Source organism: Scyliorhinus canicula, chromosome 1 (genome assembly GCF_902713615.1).
Source record: "Scyliorhinus canicula chromosome 1, sScyCan1.1, whole genome shotgun sequence".
Taxonomy (NCBI): Eukaryota; Metazoa; Chordata; class Chondrichthyes; order Carcharhiniformes; family Scyliorhinidae; genus Scyliorhinus; species Scyliorhinus canicula.
Genome location: NC_052146.1, coordinates 83954418 through 83976661, shown reverse-complemented (window position 1 = coordinate 83976661; position 22244 = coordinate 83954418). Strand labels below are relative to the sequence as shown.

Below are 22244 nucleotides of genomic sequence, written 5' to 3'. Positions count from 1 at the left end.
CCTAATTCTAGGGTTCTCACAAGATGAAGCATCCTCTCCAAATTCACCCTGTCAATATCCCTCAGCTTCTTCAGTCAAGTTGCCACTTATTCTTCTAAACCCCAGAAGATAAAGGCCTAGCCTGTCCAATCTTTCCTCAAAAGATGACCTGCCAATTCCTGGTCTGAGTTGAGTAAACCTTTTCTGAACTGATTCTAACATGTTTACACCCTTCCTTAATTAAAGGAGACCTGCTGTACACAAACAGATGTGATTTCACAAGTGTCTTGTACAACTGAAGCATAACCTACAGTACTAATACTACTTTATAATCAAATCCCCTCGAAATAAATAATACATTCTTGATTACTTACTGTCTGCATACTAGCCCTGTGATTCATGGACTAGGACACCCTCAGAGCTCTGCAATCTTTCACCATTTAGATAATTAGCTTTCTTCAAAAAAAAAAATTATTATTTTTTATTATTCTTTTTTTTTTCATTTTAGGGTACCCAATTCATTTTTTCCAATTAAGGGGCAATTTAGCATGGCCAATCCACCTAGCTTGCACATTTTTGGGTTGTGGAAGCGAAACCCACGCAAACACAGGGAGAATGTGCAAACTCCACACAAACAGTGACCGAGAGCCAGAATCGAACCAGGGACCTCGGCGCCATGAGGCCGCAGTGCTAACCCACTGTGCCACCGTGCTGCCCTTTTATTATTCTTGCCAAAATGGACAATTTCATATTTTCCCACATTATACTCCATTTACCAGATCTTTGTTCACTTACTTCACCCAAGGAGGCTACGTTATCCTATTTATCTTCAGCCAATTTAGCAACCATACAATTTATATAAATGACTTGGATGAAGGTAAAAAAAATCCAGACTTTAGATGTAAATTAATCTTTTAAACTCATCAGCTCACAGTGCAGACTAGAGTAGCAGTCAGGATGACCAGCTGAACAGCATCCTGTTTATCTTATTGATTCCTGCCTGGCTGAAACTTTAATTTACTATTCTAGTTTTCAACAAATGTTTTTGTTCGGGTGATCACCAAAGCATTCTGGGAGCAGTCACTTTGGAAGCTGTTCCAGGGGAACAGATTGGAAGTGTGCAATAAGGGAAAGCAGGTGGGTGGGGAATGAGATAAAATCTGCCCATTCAACATGCTATTGCCAGCCAACTCCTCCCCCCTAATGTCATTTGTGAATTCATCCATCGCACTCTATCTGCTCATCCACCAATGTTTGGGGGAAGTGGGGGAGCAAGGAGACCACAACAAAATGGGGAGATGAGAGAATAGATACCTTGGCTTTCCAATAGCTGGCTATGGGGAGATCGGATTGCTGAGGTGTAAAAATGAATCCCATTTAGCCACCGCCATTATGTTACCACAGATTAGGACACCACATCCCAGAAACACTCCTCCCACAATCAAATAATACACAATTACAACGACATTAATATAAATCCTGGTTTCCCTATCTGTCCCGATGACAAATTCCAGGATTCCTCCATACACTGTGCCAGATTCAAGAATCTCCTCTCTACTTCATCAAGACTCCAGGACTACTCCCTCAATATTGCTGAAGCACACAGATTCTCACCCAATATTACTGATATCCCCTATCAACAGCTCAAAACTCCAAGACCACACTGCTGCTAAAATTGCAGGACCATTTCTTGGGTCTCAACATTTCAACTCCACTCATACTTCAGTCAAACACAAAAACGCCAAACGGCTTAGCTAATTTGGAGGTCTATCAATATCTAAATTTTATGCAAGTTGAGGACTGAATATACTGCGAGTGCTGTAAAACAGCAAATGCTTAACTCAAAAATCCTCCCAACTATTTTTCTATCCATGCTGTGCTTTGAAATAGCAAAGATGAAATATACAGATGAAAGCTGATTATGTAGGAATAAGCTGGTGGTGTAGGAATGAGCCAGGTGGAAATCTTCATTCCACAAAGTATTCATAAATACTATTCGCAAGTTCACAATGGTAAATGGATTGATCTTGTTTCATCACTTTGTGGATATGGATCAAGTAATTGTCATTTATAAATTTAATTACAGGATATGATTGTTTCTGGTTAGGCCAGCATTTATTGCGTATCCTTTGTTGTCTGTGAGAAGGTGGTTGTAAGCTGCGACCTTGAACCGCTGCAACCCATGAGGTGTAGATACACCCACAGTGCTGTTCGGGAGGGAATTCCAGGATTTTTGATAGTAAAGGAACGGCGATATATTTCCAAGTCAGAATGGCGAGTGACTTGGAGGGGAACCTCCGAGTCGTGGCGTTCCCAGGTATCTGTTGCCCATGTCGAACCAGTGGAGAAGGCAGAAGAGGATTCTGAGAGAAGTCAACTCAGTACCATCGACTGTACTGTGTGTTTCCTCCCTCCTCCTCTAACCAAAAAAAAGGCACTGTGAGGAGGACAAGCAAGGGTAAAGAAGGATATCACGGCCAGCAGGTAAGTAGTTTTTATTTTTATTTTATTTTTTCTTATTCTCTCTGGCGTTGTTGTTGGGTTAACTTAGGGGTTAAGTCATGGCAGGAGATCCCAGATGCGTGTCATGCTCCTCCTGTGCGATGTGGGAATTCAGGGACCCATCTGGTTTCCCTCACTCCTTCACGTGCAGAAAGTGTATCCAACTTAAGCTCCTGACAGACCGCTTGATGGCATTGGAGCTGCAGGTGGATTCACTTCGGAGCATCCGCGATGCTCCGAAAATCGTGGATAGCACGTTCAGTAAGTTAGTCACATTGCAGATTAAAATTACTGAGGAAGATAGGGAATGGGTGACCACCAGACAGAGGAAGAGTAGGAAGGCAGTACAGGGGCCCCCTGCAGTCATCTCCCTCCAAAACAGATATACCGTTGGGGAGAATGGCTCACCAGGGGAAGATGGCAGCAGCCAGGTTCATGGCATCGTGGCTGGCTCTGCTGCACAGGTGGGCAGGAAAAAGAGTGGCAGAGCTTTAGTTTTTTAAAATTTGTTCTTTGTGAATTGGGCGTCGCTGGCTGGGCCAGCATTTGTTGTACATCCCTAATTGCCCTTGAACTGAGTGGCTTGCTAGGCCATTTCAGTGGGGGGCATTCAGAGTCAACCACATCGCTGTGTGGGTCTGGAGTCACATATAGGCCAGACCAGGTATGGATGCAGATTTCCTTCCCTGAAGGACATTAGTGAACCAATGGGTTTTTACGACCACCGGCAACGGTTTCATGGTCACCATTAGACTTTAAATTCCAGATTTTTATTGCATTCAAATTTCACCATCTACCATGGTGGGAGCTGAACCTGGGACCCATAGCATTACCCTGGGTCTCTGGATTACTCGTCCAGTGCCAATACCACAAAGCCACTGCTCGCCCCAATAGGGGATTCAATTTCTGCAGCCCCAAATAAGACTCCAGAATGGTGTGTTGCCTCGATGGTGCAAGGGTCAAGGATGTCTCGGAGGGGCAGCGAGAGTGAACAGCCAGCTGTCGCGGTGCACATAGGCACCAAGGATACAGGTAAAAACACAGGCTGTGGTCCCACAAGCTAAATTTAGGGAGTTAAACTAAAAAGTAGGATCTCACAGGTGTAATCTCAGGTTTGCTACCAGTGCCACGTGCTAGGCAGAGTAGGAATATCAAGATAGCCAAGATGAATACGTACCTTGTCACCAAAAAACTGTGTTTCTCGAATTAATGTTAGGTGCAGATGTGGATAATTTGGAAAATTGGCAAGCAATGTAAATGGAAATTTGCACTAATATGTTTAAATACATATATCTCTTAAATTAATGGTCAGACATTTTGGCGCAATTGAGTAAATTATAAATTAGTTAAAGCCAATCAGAAGTAAAAAGAAAGCTAGACCTTAAGATAATAATCTCCTTAAGAATCACTTACCGAAATGGAAAAACTCATCTCGAGATCACCCCATCTACATTTCTGAAACCTATTTCCTTTGCTGCTTGCTTTTGCTAATCACCATCTTTCTTTACTTAATTATTTCATCCTGTGCATTATGATTTGAAGAATTACTACAATCTGTGATTGAATGAAAACTCAACTACTGTATTCGCTAAAGACAACTCAACTACTGTATTCGCTAAAGACAATCAATCTAACTAGCTTGCTGAGGGCTAGTTGGAATCTTTCTAAATTTTGTATTGAAAATAACTTTTCCAGTGGCACAGCTGACAAATAAAGTACAAGTGGACTTTGCCAAAAAGCACAGACTTGACCTCTTTTATTTGGGGACTGAGATGGGATAACGGATATCTAGGGTTCCGAATAGACATAGAGATCCATCAGGGACAGACAGTCTAGCATGAAGGAGGACCTGAAGGAAATCTTTATTAGTCAGGAAATTGTATTGGGGAAATTTATGGGATCAAAACCCGCTAAGTTTTTGATTGATTTTTTTTGGACTGATTGATTTATTGTCACATGTACGAAGTACAGTGAAAAGCATTTTTCTGCAGCCAAGTGAACGTACACAGTAGACAGAAAAATCACAAAGTACATCGAAAAATAGCAATTGGTTACAGTGTGGAACAAGGGGCCAAACAAAGCAAATACATAGATAACATAGAACAGTACAGCACAGAACAGGCCCTTCGGCCCTCGATGTTGTGCCGAGCAATGATCACCCTACTTTAAACCCACGTAACCCGTATACCCGTAACCCAACAATCCCCCCATTAACCTTACACTACGGGCAATTTAGCATGGCCAATCCACCTAACCCGCACATCTTTGGACTGTGGGAGGAAACCGGAGCACCCGGAGGAAACCCACGCACACACAGAGAGGACGTGCAGACTCCACACAGACAGTGACCCAGCCGGGAATCGAACCTGGGACCCTGTAGCTGTGAAGCATTGATGCTAACCACCATGCTACCGTGAGGCCCCTGATACATGAGCAAGAGCAGCATAGGGCATCATGTATAGTATTCTTACAGGGAACGGATCAGTCCAAGGAAGAATCATTGAGGAGTATCACTGAGGAGTCTAGTAGCTGTGGGGGAGAAGCTATTCCTATGTCTGGATGTGTGGGTTTTCAGACTTCTGTATGTTCTGCCTGATGGAAGGGTCTGGAAGCATTGCATAAGATGGCGCCGGAGAGAGGCGACTCTGCAAGCTCTACCTGACAGATCCACTTTTTACTTAACTTACAATCGTTCAAATCTTTTAAAATTTAATTCTGAGACTAACATTATTCCCGTACCAGTCTCCCCGAAAAGGTGCCGGAATGTGGCGACTAGGGGCTTTTCACAGCAACTTCATTTGAAGCCTACTTGTGACAATAGGCGATTTTCATTTTCATTTTTTCATTCATGACTATCCTCTCTCTTATCTTTTCTTGACATCCCTGTATGCTGCATCCAATGCCAGTGCTTATCTAGTTACATTGTGTACCTTGTGTTCCCTATTATGTATTTTCTTTTATTTCCTTTTCTTTTCATGTACTTAATAATCTGTTGAGCTGCTGGCAGAAAACTACTTTTCACTGTACCTCAGTACACGTGACAAGAAACAAATCAAATCCAAAGCCTGGGTGTGAGGGGTTACTGACAATGATGTCTGCCTTCCTGAGGCAGTGGGAGGTTAGGTTGAATCAATGGGAGGGTGGCAAGCTTGTGTGAAGGGTTGGGCTGAGTTCAACACACTGCAGTCCCAGGGCCTGATGCTCCACATCCCAGAGTACTTAAGGAAGAGGCCCGAGAAACAGTGGACGCATTGGTGATCAGTTTCCAGCATTCGATAGACTCTGGAGGGTAGCTAATGTAACCCCACTTTTTAAAAGAGGGAGAGAGAAAACAGGGAATTATACACCGGTTAGTCTGACATTGGTGGTGGGTAAAATGGAGTCAATTATTAAGGATCAAATAACTGAGCATTTGGAAAGTCGATCCAAGTCAGCATGGATTCACTAAAGAGAAATAATGCTTGACAAATCTTCTGGAATTTTTTTGAGGATGTGCCTAGTAGAGTGGACAAGGGTGAACCAGTGGATGGGACTGGGCAGGCTAGATGCGGGAAGAATGTTCCCGATAATGGGGACATCCAGAACTAGAGGTCACAGCCTAAGAGTTAGAGGGAAGCCATCCAGGATTGAAATTAGGAAGAACTTCTTCTCAGACAGTTGTGAACTTGTGGAATTCTCTACCACAGAAAGCTGTTGTGGCCAGTTCGTTGGATATACATAACAAACATACAGTGCAGGAGGCCATTCGGTCCATCGAGTCTGCACCGACCCACTTAAACCCTCACTTCCACCCTATCCCTTTAACCTAATAACCCCTCCTAAACTTTTTGGACACTAAGGGCAATTTAGCATGGCCAATCCACCTAACCTGCACGTCTTTGGACTGTGGGAGGAGACCGGAGCACCCGGAGAAAACCCACGCAGACATGGGGAGAACGTCCAGACTCCGCACAGACAGTGACCAGCAGGGAATCGAACTCGAGACCATGGAGCTGTGAAGCCACAGTGCTAGCCACTTATGTTACCGTGCTGCCCGTGCTATATTCAAATGGGAGTTGGATGTGGCCCATGCGGCTAAAGGATCAAGGATTATGGAGAGAAAGTGGGAATGGGATACTGAATTTGCATGATCAGCCATTGAATGGTGGTGCAAGCGCGAAGGGCCGAATGACCTGCTCCTGCACCTATTTTCTATGTTTTTATGTCTTTCGAGATGACACCGGTCATGGGTTTGGAAAACAAAGGAACTTTGGCGCGTTGCTGCAGTGCATCTTGTAGATGGTACACACGGATGTTGCTGTGGGCGGTGGTGGAGGGAGTGATTGTTTGTGGATTCCAGGCAAGTGGAAAGTATTCCATCACACTCCTGACTTGGGCCTTGTGGGTGGTGGAGACTTTAGGGGGTCAGGAAGTGAGTTACTAACCTCGGAGCTCCTAGCCTTTGACCGGCTGTAGTAGCCATAGTATTTATATGGCAAGTCCAATTCAGTTCCTGGTCAATGGCAGCCCGCCCATGGAACTGATAATTGAACAACTCCAAAAGACTTATTAAGCCAGCCAATCAATATTCTCAACAGTATTATTCCACACAAAACCAGTGTGCCTCGTCTGCCCACAACTGACAAAACTTTCACTGCTATGACTATTACACTTTTCATGACATTATAGAACAATAGCAATGCTTATATAATTAGTAGTTACATGGGAAATTTCAGTTAGGAATCATCAACAATACAATAGTTATGTGATAGTTATAAGCTATATTAACTAAGTGGGCAGCACGGTAGCATGGTGGTTAGCATAAATGCTTCACAGCTCCAGGATCCCAGGTTCGATTCCCGGCTGGGTCACTGTGTGTGGAGTCTGCACGTCCTCCCCGTGTGTGCGTGGGTTTCCTCCGGGTGCTCCGGTTTCCTCCCACAGTCCAAAGATGTGCGGGTTAGGTGGATTGGCCATGCTAAATTGCCCGTAGTGTCCTAATAGTAAGGTTAAGGGGGGGAGTTGTTGGGTTACGGGTATAGGGTGGATACGTGGGTTTGAGTAGGGTGATCATTGCTCGGCACAACATCGAGGGCCGAAGGGCCTTTTCTGTTCTGTACTGTTCTATGTTCTATGGTGTTGTGGAGCAAATTCCTCAAATTAGTTTATATCTTGCTCTTCAAAAGGAGCACACAAACACACCACTGTCAAATGCAAGGTTAAACAGAGATACTCCTTTAGCAGTAAACAGCGCCTTATCAGAGTGAAACATCCCAAGGCAATTCTCAAATACTGAATTATTTTTCAAATGCAAGGTATTTTAAGTCTTAGTTGACTGGTTTATTGGCAATCAGGTCTGGGCCAGTGGAAGAGGTCACAGGTAAACAATAAATGGGTTACGGCTGCCAAATATCAGGTGCCAAGCCCAATGGGGCAAAGGAAGACTGGGATGGACAAGAAAGAAGAGAATAAGAGCTGAAGATAAGATATAAGCAGTGGAAAAAGAGGTTATTTATTTTTTAAGAGAGATTTTTAAATAATAATCTTTATTAGTGTCACAAGTAGGCTCACATTAACACTGCAATGACGTTACTATGAAAATCGCCTGTTCAGGTACACTGAGAGAGAATTCAGAGTGTCCAATTTACCTAACAAGCACGTCTTTAGGGACTTGTGGGAGGAAACTGGAGCACTCGGAGGAAACTGGAGCACTCGGAGGAAACCCACGCAAACATGTGGAGAACGTCAGACTCCACACAGTGACCCGAGCCGGCATTCAAACCCGGTTCCCAGGCGTTGTGAAGCAACTATGCTAACCACTGTGCTAGATTTGTAGAAGAGAGGATGGGAAAATGGATGGGAAATACAAATCAACAGTGAATGAGGGGACAGGGAATTTGGGAATGAATGTGGATTGCAGTTCGGCAGAAAGTCATTAAGCTTCAACAGATACAGACAGGAAAGTGCAGATCTGGTAGAAGGGAGAAAGTTAGAACAACTAGAAACATGTATTAGAACTATCCTCTTTTCTGTCTATTTGTCAGACTGTCTGTGCGTCTGGATCAACCCTTTCAACCACCTCCCATAGCTCCAACACTGAGCAAGCCCAATAATAGACAAATAAAAAGCACTGAGAAAAAACATCAGACACTAACACAAAGTATAGGGGAAAAATAGAAAATCTGAATCATAATAATCTTTATTGTCACAAGTAGGCTTACATTAACACTGCAATGAAGTTACTGTGAAAAGCCACTAGTCACCACACTCCAGCACCTGTTCAGGTACACGGAGGGAGAAATCAGAATATCCAAATTGCTACCATGCTGAAGCCATTAGAGCAGGGGTGGGCAAACTACGGCCTGCCAAAGGTCTTTATGCGGCCCACCAAGATTTTTTTTTTTAAATTTTATTTTTTTTTAATTTTTAATTATTTTTTTAAGGTTAATGGGGGGGCTGTTGGGTTACTTACTGGAATAGGGTGGATACGTTGACTTGAGTAGGGTGATCATTGCTCGGCACAACGTCGAGGGCCGAAGGGCCTGTTCTGTGCTGTACTGTTCTATGTTCTATATGAGGCGCCCAGAATCATAACCGGGTGAAGTAATTATTTTACTTAATATACTATGCGGCCCTTTAAAATTGTGAATTTCTGAATGTGGCCCTTGCACGGAAAAGTTTGCCCACCCCTGCATTAGAGAGACAGATTGGCAGATGAAATAATACAATGCAAGTATAAAATGGTCCATTCACCCCTTAAAATCTTTGACTCATTTGCCCACCTTTTTAACCCTTTTTTCCCTGACTCCAACGTACTACGAAATGAAATGAAATGAAAATCGCTTATTGTCACGAGTAGGCTTCAATGAAGTTACTGTGAAAAGCCCCTAGTCGCCACATTCCGGCGCCTGTCCGGGGAGGCTGGAACGAGAATCGAACCGTGCTGCTGGACTGCTTGGTCTGCTTTAAAAGCCAGCGATTTAGCTCAGTGAGCTAAAACAGCCCCATAACAGCCCCATTACTACATAAGCAATACTGGAGAAAATTCACAAGAACATAGGAATTAGGAGGAGAAGTAGGCAGTTCAGCCCTTCAAGCCTGCTCTGCCATTCAATCAGATCATGTCTTATCTCTTCCTGGTCTCAAATCCAACTCCCCTTTTGTCCCCCATATCCTTTCAACTCTTTTTTTTTAAACATAAATATATCTATCACCTTATACAACACAGAAATGTAGGCAGTGGAATAATAGTATTCATGCCAGGCTAGTAATCCAGAATAATGTTCTGGGTGTCTGGGTTCAAATTCCGCCATGGCAGATCGTGAATTTTGAATTCAATGAAAATCTGGAATTAAAAGTCTAATTGTAGATTGTAAATATCCATCTGGTTCACTAAGTCCTTTAGGAAAGGAAATCTGTTGCCCTTGCCTCATCTGGCCTACATGTGACTCCAGACCCACAGCAGTGTGGTTGATTCTTAAATGGCCTAGCAAGCCACTCAGTTTCAAGAGCAATTAGGGATGAATCATAGAATCCCTACAATGCAGGCGGCCATTCGGTCCAACGAGTCTGCATCAACCCTGCGAAATATCACCCCATTCTGATGCTGAGTTCAGGATGTTGACCAAGACACTAGCAGAATTCTCTGCTCCAAAAAAAAATAGTGTCATTAAATATTTTGCATTTGTTGAAACAAGGGCTTTGGCTCAATATACCAACTGCTGGTCCAAATACTGAAGTTACAACCAACCGAGAAAATGAATTGTCTCGCTAAAATGGGGTAATTTTTGAAATTAAAAATCTGTCCAAGATTAAGCACTGTATTTTGAAATTAAACAAAGCTACCTCCTGGACTGATCCACAAACACCAATGGTCAGCACGGGCATGACGGGCTGTATGGCCTGTTTCTGGACCCAAACTTTTTTATAGCTCAATGAAAACTAGCATGCATTTCACAAAAAGCGGATCACATTGCGGAGATAGTAGCAAGCTTCCGAACAGTCAGACTGGTGAAATGGCCAGGCACAAAGCGGATTAAATTTATTGCTGAGAAGTGTGAAGTGATACAGTTTGCAATGATGGGCAATTAAATGTTGATATTTTAACTAGGGTGCAGGAAAAGGACCTGGGGTTCACAAAGGTGAGGATTTACTAGAATGATACCAGGAGTGAGTTATGTGGATGGACTAGAAAAAAACTGGGATTGTTCTCAATAAAGCGTAGATGATTAAGTGAAGATTGATGATTTAGCGGAGTTCAGTCTCCATCAAAGCTGGACAAATGTATGGATTGTAACTCAACAGAGCTAAGATAAAGCTTCAGTTGTTATGATATTTGTTTGCTTGTTCATGAGCATTTATTCATGTCAATGGAGTTTTATACAAATCCATAAAACCCTCCTGCCCAAACAACCAAGGGATGGATCCACAATATTTTTTATGCAACTGCACACAAAACACTGACAGCAATAGGCAAAAAAAATAACGTTTGAAGATGAACCCCCCCCCGGCCCCACCCCCGGGCATCATCCCACATCCTCAGACCCTCCTACTCCAATTACCCCCAATTTAGAATCGTAGAATCCTTACAGTGCTGAAGGAGGTCATTCTGCCTGTCAAGGGAATAGTGTAGATGGGCTTTAGAGGGGTTTCAAAGGTCGGCGCAACATCGAGGGACGAAGGGCCTGTACTACGCTGTAATGTTCTACCTATGTTCTAAGTCAGCATCGACCTCCTGAAAGAGAATCCTACCTCGGCCCAAGCCCCCACTCTGTCCCTGTAACCCCACCTAACTTTTGAACACTATGGGGCAATTTTATCATGGTCAATCCACCGTATCTGCACATCTTTGGACAGCGGGAGGAAACTAGAGCACCCAGAGGAAACCCACGCAGACACGGGAGAAAGTGCAAACTCCAGTCACCCGAGGCCGGAATCGATTCTGGTTACCTGGTGCTGTGAGGCAGCAGTGCTAAACACCTGGCTGTGACACCCAAATTTACAAACCCCTTTAAAATTTGACCCTCCCAATATTGATCCTTTGCCCAGTGCACAGTCAGTTCTTGCCCGCCCACTAAGGTTCAACATCCAGAAATCTCATTTCTGCAGTTCAACACCCATCACCCTGCCCCATACCTCACCCACACTGCCCCTCCCCCACACTGCCCCTCCCCATACCTCACACACACTGCCCCACCCCGTACTTCACCCACACTCCCCTCCCCATACCTCACCCACACTCCCCCCTCCCCCACCCACACTGCCCCTCCCCATACCTCACCCACACTGCCCGTCACATTCCACACCCACACTGCCCCTCCCCCATACTGCCCTTCCCATACCTCACCCACACTGCCCCTCCCCATACCTCACCCACACTGCCCCTCCCCATACCTCACCCACACTGCCCCTCCCCATACCTCACCCACACTGCCCCTCCCCATACCTCATCCACACTTCCCCTCCCCCATACCTCACCCACACTGCCCCTCTCCATACCTCACCCACACTGCCTCTCCCCCATACCTCACCCACACTGCCCCTCCCCATACCTCACCCACACCCCCCCCTCCCCCACCCACACACCCCTCCCCCACCCACACTGCCCCTCCCCATACCTCACCCACACTGCCTCTCCCCCATACCTCACCCACACTGCCCCTCCCCATACCTCACCCACACCCACCCTCCCCCACCCACACACCCCCTCCCCCACCCACACTGCCCCTCCCCATACCTCACCCACACTGCCTCTCCCCCATACCTCACCCACACTGCCCCTCCCCATACCTCACCCACACCCCCCCTCCCCCACCCACACACCCCCTCCCCCACCCACACTGCCCCTCCCCATACCTCAACCACACTGCCCCTCCCCATACCTCACCCACACTGCCCCTCCCCATACCTCACCCACACTGCCCCTCCCCATACCTCACCACACTGCCCCTCCCCCATACCTCACCCACACTGCCCCTCACCCACACTGCCCCTCCCCATACCTCACCCACACTGCCCCTCCCCATACCTCACCCACACTGCCCCTCCCCATACCTCACCCACACTGCCCCTCCCCCACACTGCCCTTCCCCATACCTCACCCACACTGCCCCTCCCCCATACTGCCCTTCCCCATACCTCACCCACACTGCCCCTCCCCATACCTCACCCACACTGCCCCTCCCCATACCTCACCCACACTGCCCCTCTCCATACCTCACCCACACTGCCCCTCCCCATACCTCACCCACACTGCCCCTCCCCATACCTCACCCACACTGCCCCCTCCCCCACACTGCCCTTCCCCATACCTCACCCACACTGCCCCTCCCCCATACTGCCCTTCCCCATACCTCACCCACACTGCCCCTCCCCCATACTGCCCTTCCCCATACCTCACCCACACTGCCCCTCCCCATACCTCACCCACACTGCCCCTCCCCATACCTCACCCACACTGCCCCTCTCCATACCTCACCCACACTGCCCCTCCCCATACCTCACCCACACTGCCCCTCCCCCACACTGTCCCTCTCCATACCTCACCCACTGCCCCTCTCCATACCTCACCCACACTGTCCCTCTCCATACCTCACCCACACTGCCCCTCCCCATACCTCACCCACACTGCCCCTCCCCATACCTCACCCACACTCCCCCTCCCCATACCTCACCCACTGCCCCTCCCCATACCTCACCCACACTCCCCCCTCCCCCATACCGCACCCACTGCCCCTCCCCATACCTCAACCACACTGCCCCTCCCCATACCGCACCCACTGCCCCTCCCCATACCTCACCCACTCCCCCCCATACCTCCCCCACACTCCCCCCCCCCCCATACCTCCCTCACACTCCCCCTCCCCCATACCTCACCCACACTGCCCCTCCCCCACACCTCACCAACAACTTCCCCTCATCCCCCACACTTCCCCTGGCCCCTCGCCCACCTGCCCCCCCCCCCCCACACATATGTCACCTGCCTACCCACCCCACACACCACTTCCCCACCTAACCTCTCTCCTCTCCCCACCCAACACCTCTCACCCCCCCCTCAAAGACCCCTCCCTCTCTCCCCACGCCGCAACCACCCCTCTCCCCCACCTCTCAACCTCCCCTGCCCTCCCCCCACCTCAACCGCCCACCTCCCCCTCTCCTCCATCCCTCAACATCCCTCCCCTCTGCCTCCCCTCTTCACACTCCCTCTCCCTCTTCACATTCCCTCTTCGCTCTACCTCCCCTTCTTCGCGCTACCTCTCCCTCCCCGCGCTCCCTCCCCGTCTTTGCGCTCCCTACCCCTCTTCACTCTCCATCTTCACTCTCCCACCCCCTCCGCCACCCCTCTGCATTCCCTCCCCCTCCGGCACCCCTCTTCACGCCCCCTCCCCCACCCTCCCTCCCTCTCCCCAACCCCTCTTTGCGCTCCCTCCCTGCCCTACACTCATCCCCAGAGCATCTCGACAGCAAGGACTCGGCCATCAGACTCCGATTCATTGACTACAGTTCCACCTTCAACACCATAATCCCAGCCAAATTCATATCAAGACTCCAAAATTTAGGATTTGGCTCCTCACTCTGCAACTGGATCCTCCCCTTTCTAACCCACAGACCACAATCGGTAAGAATAAAGAATACCTCCTCCACAATAGTCTTCAATACCGGGGCCCCAAAAGGCTGGCTACTTAGCCCCCCCAACTATACTCCCTGTACACACACGACTGCGTGGCAAAATTTGGTTCCAACTCCATCTATAGGTTTGCTGACGATACGACCATAGTAAGAAGTCTTACAACACCAGGTTAAAGTCCAACAGGTTTGTTGGACTTGCAAAATCCTACCAACTGTCCTAGCTTGAGCCAATTCACACCTCTTTAACCTGGGATTACCCCTATCTCTGGATCTGTAAAGATTTGATTACCCGCAAATGCTCGCATTCCAAGCATTGCCTGGCATCTTTGACTTTGTCTGTATATATGTTTCTCGAACATATCTCTTCATTCACCTGAGGAAGGAGCAGTGCTCCGAAAGCTTGTGTTTGAAAAAAATCTGTTGGACTTTAACCTACTGTGCTCACCCCAGTCCAACGCCGGCATCTCCACATCATGGATACGACCATAGTGTGCCGGATCTTGAATAACGAAGAGTCAGAATACAGGAGGGAGATTGAGAATCTAATGAAGTGGTGCAGCGACAACAATCTCTCCCTCAATGCCAGCAAAACTAAAGAGCTCGTCATTGACTTCAGGAAGCAAAGTACTGTACACACCCCTGTCAGCATCAACGGGGCCGAGGTGGAGATGGTTAGCAGTTTCAAATTCCTCGGGCTACACTTCTCCAAAAATCTGTCCTAGTCCAGCCAATTCGACACTACCACCAAGAAATCACAACAATGTCTAGACTTCCTCAGAAAACTAAGGAAATCGGCATGTCCACACTAACTCTTACCAACTTATACAGATGCACCAGAGAAAGCATCCTATCTGGCTGCATCACAGCCTGGTATGGCAACTGCTCTACCCAAGACAGCGAGAAACTTCAGAGAGTCGTGAACACAGCCCAGTCCATCACACGAACCTGCCTCCCATCCAGTGACTCCATCGACACCTCCCGCTGCCTTGGGAAAGCGGGCAGCACAACCAAAGACCCCTCCCACCTGGCTAACTCACTCTTCCAACTTCTTCCATCGGGCAGGAGAAACAAAAGTCTAAGAACACACACAAACAGACTAAAAATACCTTATTTTCAGCTGTTACCAGACTCCGAAACAACTCTCTTATGGACTGACCTCATTAAGACTACACCCCTGTATGCTTCATCCGATGCGGTGTCATGTAGTTACCTTGTGTTGCCCTATTATGTATTTTCTTTTATTTTCATACACTGAATGATCTGTGGAGCGGCTCGCAGAAAAATACTTTTCACTGTACCTCGGTACACGTGACAATAAACAAACTCCCCTCAGCACACCCACTCCCCTCCCCTTCGCACCTCCACTCCCCTACCCTTCGCACCCCCACTCCCCTACCCTTCGCACCCCCACTCCCCCCTCTTCACACCCCCACTCCCCTATCCTTCGCACTCCCACTCCCCCCTCTTCACACCCCCACTCCCCTACCCTTCGCACTCCCACTCCCCCCTCTTCGCACCCCCACTCCCCTCCCCCCTCGTCGCACCCCCACTCTCCCGCTCTCCCCTACCCACACTCCCCCTCTCTTCGCACCTCACACACCCTCTCTTCGCACCCCACTCCCCCCTCTTCGCACCCCCACTCCCCCCCTCTTCGCACCCCCACTCCCCCCCTCTTCGCACCCCCACTCCCCTCCTCCTCGCACCACCACTCCACCCCTCTTCGCACCCCCACTCCACCCCTCTTCGCACCCCCACTCCACCCCTCTTCGCACCCCCACTCCACCCCTCTTCGCACCCCCACTCCACCCCTCTTCGCACCCCCACTCCACCCCTCTTCGCACCCCCACTCCACCCCTCTTCGCACCCCCACTCCACCCCTCTTCGCACCCCCACTCCACCCCTCTTCGCACCCCCACTCCACCCCTCTTCGCACCCCCACTCCACCCCTCTTCGCACCCCCACTCCACCCCTCTTCGCACCCCCACTCCACCCCTCTTCGCACCCCCACTCCACCCCTCTTCGCACCCCCACTCCCCCCCTCTTCGCACCCCCACTCCCCCCCTCTTCGCACCCCCACTCCCCCCCTCTTCGCACCCCACTCCCCCCTCTTCGCACCCCCACTCCCCCCTCTTCGCACCCCCACTCCCCCCTCTTCGCACCCCCACTCCCCCCCTCTTCGCATCCCCCCTCTTCGCACCCCCACTCCCCCCTCTTCGCACCCCCACTCCCCCCTCTTCGCACCCCCACTCCCCCCTCTTCGCACCCCCACTCCCCCCCTCTTCGCATCCCCCCTCTTGGCACCCCCACTCCCCCCTCTTGGCACCCCCACTCCCCCCTCTTGGCACCCCCACTCCTCTCCCCCTCTTGGCACCCCCACTCCCCTCCCCTTCTTGGCACCCCCACTCCCCTCCCCCTCTTGGCACCCCCACTCCCCTCCCCCTCTTCGCACCCCCACTCCCCTCCCCCTCTTCGCACCCCCACTCCCCTCCCCCTCTTCGCACCCCCACCCCCCTCCCCCTCTTCGCACCCCCACTCCCCTCCCCCTCTTCGCACCCCCACTCCCCTCCCCCTCTTCGCACCCCCACTCCCCTCCCCCTCTTTGCACCCCCCCTCCCCTCCCCCTCTTTGCACCCCCACTCCCCTCCCCCCCTCTTGGCACCCCCACTCCCTTCCCCCTCTTGGCACCCCCCCTCCCCTCCCCCTCTTGGCACCCCCACTCCCCTCCCCCTCTTGGCACCCCCACTCCCCTCCCCCTCTTCGCACCCCCACTCCCCTCCCCCTCTTCGCACCCCCACTCCCCTCCCCCTCTGCGCACCCCCACTCCCCTCCCCCCTCTGTGCACCCCCACTCCCCTCCCCCCCTCTTCGCACCCCCACTCCCCTCCCCGCACCCCCACTCCCCTCCCCCCCTCTTCGCACCCCAACTCCCCTCCCCGCACCCCCACTCCCCTCCCCGCACCCCCACTCCCCTCTTCCCACCCCCACTCCCCTCCCCCCTCTTCCCACCCCCACTCCCCTCCCCCCTCTTCCCACCCCCACTCCCCTCCCCCCTCTTCCCACCCCCCACTCCCCTCCCCCCTCTTCCCACCCCCACTCCCCTCCCCCCACTCCCCTCCCCCCTCTTCCCACCCCCCACTTCCCACTCCCCACTTCCCACTCCCCACTCCCCACTCCCCACTTCCCACTCCCCACTTCCCACTCCCCAGTCCCCACTTCCCACCCCCCACCCCCCACTTCCCACCCCCCACTCCCCAACCCCCCTCTTCCCACCCCCCACCCCCCTCTTCCCACCCCCCACCCCCCACTTCCCACCCCCCACTCCCCACCCCCCACCCCCCACTTCCCACCCCCCCACTCCCCAACCCCCACCCCCCTCTCCCCAACCCCCCTCTTCCCACTCCCCTCTCCCCAGTCCCCACCCCCCACTCCCCACTTCCCTCCCCTCTCCCCACCCCCCTCTCCCCACCCCCCTCTCCCCACCCCCCTCTCCCCTCTCCCCACCCCCACCCCCCCCTCTCCCCACCCCCCCCCCCTCTCTCCCCCACCCCCCTCTCCCCTCTCCCCACCCCCCTCTCCCCCTCCCCCTCTCCCCTCTCCCCACCCCCCTCTCCCCCTCTCCCCACCCCCCTCTCCCCTCTCCCCCCCCCCCCTCTCCCACCTCCCCACCCCCCTCTCCCCACCCCCCTCTCCCCACCCCCCCTCTCCCCCTCTCCCCACCCCCCTCTCCCCTCTCCCCACCCCCCTCTCCCCTCTCCCCACCCCCCTCTCCCCTCTCCCCACCCCCCTCTCCCCTCTCCCCACCCCCCCTCCCCTCTCCCCACCCCCCTCTCCCCTCTCCCCACCCCCCTCCTCTCCCTCCCCCACCCCCCCTCTCCCCCCCCCCTCTCCCCACCCCCCTCTCCCCACCCCCCTCTCCCCACCCCCCTCTCCCCTCTCCCCACCCCCCTCTCCCTCTCCCCACCCCCCTCTTCCCTCCCCACCCCCTCTCCCCACCCCCCCTCGTCCCTCCCCCCACCCCCCCTCCTCCCTCCCCCCCCCCCCCCTCCTCCCTCCCCCCCACCCCCCCTCTTCCCTCCCCCCACCCCCCCCTCTTCCCTCCCCCCCCCCCCCCCTCCTCCCTCTCCCCACCCCCCCTCTTCCCTCCCCCCACCCCCCCTCTTCCCTCTCCCCACCCCCCCTCTTCCCTCCCCCCACCCCCCCTCTTCCCTCCCCCCACCCCCCCTCTTCCCTCCCCCCACCCCCCCTCTTCCCCCTCCCCACCCCCCCTCTTCCCTCCCCCCACCCCCCTCTTCCCTCTCCCCACCCCCCTCTTCCCTCTCCCCACCCCCCTCTTCCCTCTCCCCACCCCCCTCTTCCCTCTCCCCACCCCCCTCTTCCCTCTCCCCACCCCCCCCTCTTCCCTCCTCCCCACCCCCCCCTCTTCCCTCTCCCCACCCCCCCCTCTTCCCTCCTCCCCACCCCCCCCTCTTCCCTCTCCCCACCCCCCCCCTTCCCCCTCTCCACCCCCCCTCTTCCCTCTCCCCACCCCCCCTCTTCCCTCTCCCCACCCCCCCCTCTTCCCTCTCCCCACCCCCCTCTTCCCTCTCCCCTCTTCCCTCTCCCCACCCCCCCCTCCCCACCCCCCCCCCTCTTCCCTCTCCCCACCCCCCTCTTCCCTCCTCCCCACCCCCCCCCCTCTTCCCTCCTCCCCACCCCCCCCCCCTCTTCCCTCCTCCCCACCCCCCCCTCTTCCCTCCTCCCCACCCCCCCCTCTTCCCTCCTCCCCATCCCCCCCCCCCCCCCCTCTTCCCTCCTCCCCACCCCCCCCCCTCTTCCCTCCTCCCCACCCCCCCCCCTCTTCCCTCCTCCCCACCCCCCCCCCTCTTCCCTCCTCCCCACCCCCCCCCTCTTCCCTCCTCCCCCCCCCCCCCCCCCCTCCCGCCTCCCCACCCCCCCCCCTCTTCCCTCCTCCCCCCCCCCCCCCCCTCTTCCCTCCTCCCCCCCCCCCCCCCCTCTTCCCTCCTCCCCCCCCCCCCCTCTTCCCTCCTCCCCACCCCCCCCTCTTCCCTCCTCCCACTTCCCTCTCCCATCCCCCTCTTCCCCCCCCCCCCCCCTTCCCACTCCTTCACACTCACCCGGCCGCCATCTTCCCGGGCTGGTGTCATGGAGATTCCCGGACCCCCTGGGCGGCTCGGGCTTCCCGCAGACCGGTAGCGGGTTCCGGATCGGGTTCGGGTAGAGGACGGGGCTTCAGGACGGGACAGGTGATTGCAGTTTTCTCCGCCGGTTATGGATGTATTATCTTGTTTATTCTCCAGGCGGTTTTGTTTTTGCAGCTCCGGTGGGTCTTGCAGGCGGCGCGATGACGTCACTACGTTTGTCGTGCGTACGTATATCGTCATTTTGTTAATACATGCAAAGTAGCTATGTAAATGAGGGTGTGACACAGACCCATCATTCTCAATACAGTAGTAAAAAATATTACTCCTCAAGTGAGAATATTACTGCCAGAATAAGAATATTATTACTGTCAATATGAATATATTGCTATTTGAGTCAGAATATTATTCTGGTTATTATTCTAAACCAGGGGCTGGTTTAGCTAGGGGTTGGTTTAGTCAGGGGCTGGTTTAGTCAGGGGCTGATTTAGCACAGTTGTCTAAACACTGGCTTGTAATGTAGAACAAGGTCAGCAGCGAGGGTTCAATTCCCGTACTAGCCTCCCTGAACAGGTGCCGGAATGTGGCAACCAGGAGCTTTTCACAGTAACCTCATTGAAGCCTACTTGTGGCAATAAGTTATTATTCCTGTTGCTGTGAGAATATTATTACTATTAGAGTGAGAATATGACTGCCAGTGTGAGAATATTACTGAGAGTGAGAATATTATTTCTGTCAGTGTGATATTATTACTGTGAGAATATAATAATAATAATCTTTATTAGTGTCACACGTAGGCTTATGTTAACACTGCAATGAAGTTACTGTGAAAATGCCCTAGTCGCCACAAGATGGCACCTGTTTGGGTACACTGAGGGAGAATTCAGAATGTTCAATTTGCCAAACAGCACGGGCGCGATTCTCCGCTGCCCACGCCGGTTGGGAGAATAGCGGGAGGGCCTCCCGACATTTTTCACGCCCTCCTGCTATTCTACCCCCAACGCCCGACCCACGTCACGAATCGCTGCTCGCCGTTTTTTACGGCGAGCGGCGATTCTCCGTGGCCGAGCGGCCGGGCCTTTACGCCCGTTTTTTCACGGCAGCAAACACACCTGCTTGCTGCCATCGTAAAAACGGGCACTGGATGCCTGCTTGGGGCATCCAGAGGCCCGTTTGGGACGGGAGCATCACCGTTGTGCTCGGGAGGGGACAGGCCCGCGATCGGTGCCCACCGATTGTCGGGCCTGCGTCCAAACGGGACGCACTATTTCCCCTCCGCCGCCCGACAAGATCAAGCCGCCACATCTTGTCGGGCGGCGGTGGAGAAATGCGGAACCGCGCATGCGCGGGTTCTGTCAATGGCGTGATGACGTCATCCACACATGCGCGGGTTGGAGCCGGCAGCGCGTCATCTTGCCGCGCGGCCTTAACAACGGTCGTTAAGGCCGCGACACTGTGATTCCCGGGGTCCTGCTCCTAGCCCCAATGGGGGGGGGGGGGAATCGGGTCCCGGAAACGGGCGTGAAGACTGCCGTGAAACACGGCCAGTTTCACAGCAGCCTTTATGACTCTCCGCATTTTCGGAGAATCTCGCCCCACGCGTGGGAAGAACGTACAGACTCCGCACAGAGTGACCCAAGCCAGGAATTGAATCACTGCTACCGTGCCGCTCATTGCTGTTAGAGTGAGAATATTATTACTGTTGGTGTGAGAATATTATTACCATTACTGTGAGAATATCATTACTGTTAGTGAGAATATTATTACTGTCAGTGTGAGAATATTACTGTTAGTATATAGTTATTTGATGTAACTAGTAGAGTTGACAAAGAAGACCCCGTGGATGTGGTTTATTCAGATTTTTAGAAGACTTTCGACAATGTCTCACAGATTACTATGTCAAGTTAAAGCACATGAGTTTGCGGGTAGTATCTTGAGATGGATAAAAAGCTGGTTCATAGACAGGATGCAAAATGATGGAATGAATTGGTCTTTTTCCGATTGACAGGCAGTGGCTTGTGAGATACCGCTCTGATCTGTGCTAGGACCCCAACTGTTCACATTATGTATTAATGATTTGAATGAGGGAATCAAATGTAATTTTCCAAATTTGCACATGATATAAATTTGGGTGGAAGGGTGAATTGTGAGGAGGATGCCGAGATGCTTCAGCAGGATTTGGACAGGCTGAGTGAGTGGGCATATGCATTGCAGATGTAGTATAATATGGAGAAAGGTAAGGTTAACCACTTTGGTCGCAAAAATGGTGTTACAACCCCTTTGTGAACCAAGGACTGTGCTCAATACAACTCCCCCCTTACACAGCTGAGTATGAGCTCCCCTGGTAATTGGGGGAACCACTCTATTAAACCCTGGCCTGGATGCCGGCCAGGGAGGGTGTCCCTCCGGGGAGAGGAGTTGTAGCTTTGCTATTTGTGTATACTGTAACAAATCTTTTGTTAATCTCTACCCTACTGTGTATTCTGTTGTCTCTTCCCTTGGATTCTACACTGGCGACGAGGGTGAAGTGGAGCTGCCGCAACAACCGTGCGTTATACCGCAAACCCACTTTGCTCCAGCCCACAATATGCGGCACTCTGAACGGTGAGATGCCGCATATTGGGAAATTTGAACAGTTTGATGTTGGTACTGATGACTGGACCCAGTATGTAGAACAGGGACAGTATTTTTTTCTGTCTAAAGCAATTATTGGGGGATGAACGGCAGACCGTTATCCTGCTGGAAACTCCTTAGGATGGCCCACTTAACCCTCCAGCGGGCAGTCAACATCATCATTTCCTGGGAGAGCTGGAGCGTGGGGTCCAAGAATTGCAGGATTTGTCAGTCCCTGAACATCATTTGCCGAAGCGAAGGCCGACCGGCCGCTCAAGGGCCCAAAAGGCGCGAGCTTCTGTGAAGAGGGACTGACCACGGGAACCAAAGCTGTCGCTATGGCGCGTCCAGGTGCAACTTGGATGATTCCCCTGAATGGGCACCAAGATAGTGACTGGACATCGCA

General features: G+C 52.1%; 1 protein-coding gene across 3 annotated transcripts in view; it reads right to left on the bottom strand.

The window, feature by feature from the left end:
- bsdc1 (BSD domain containing 1) overlaps positions 1-19447 on the bottom strand; it is a 92308-nt gene extending 72861 nt beyond the window's left edge. For all 3 annotated transcript variants that reach the window (XM_038794568.1, XM_038794587.1, XM_038794576.1), the window contains exon 1: positions 19202-19447. In XM_038794568.1, the coding sequence (XP_038650496.1) occupies positions 19202-19212 (11 nt within the window). In that variant the 5' untranslated portion in view covers positions 19213-19447. The remainder of the gene's footprint in view (positions 1-19201) is intronic.
- Positions 19448-22244: the final 2797 nt, after the last annotated feature.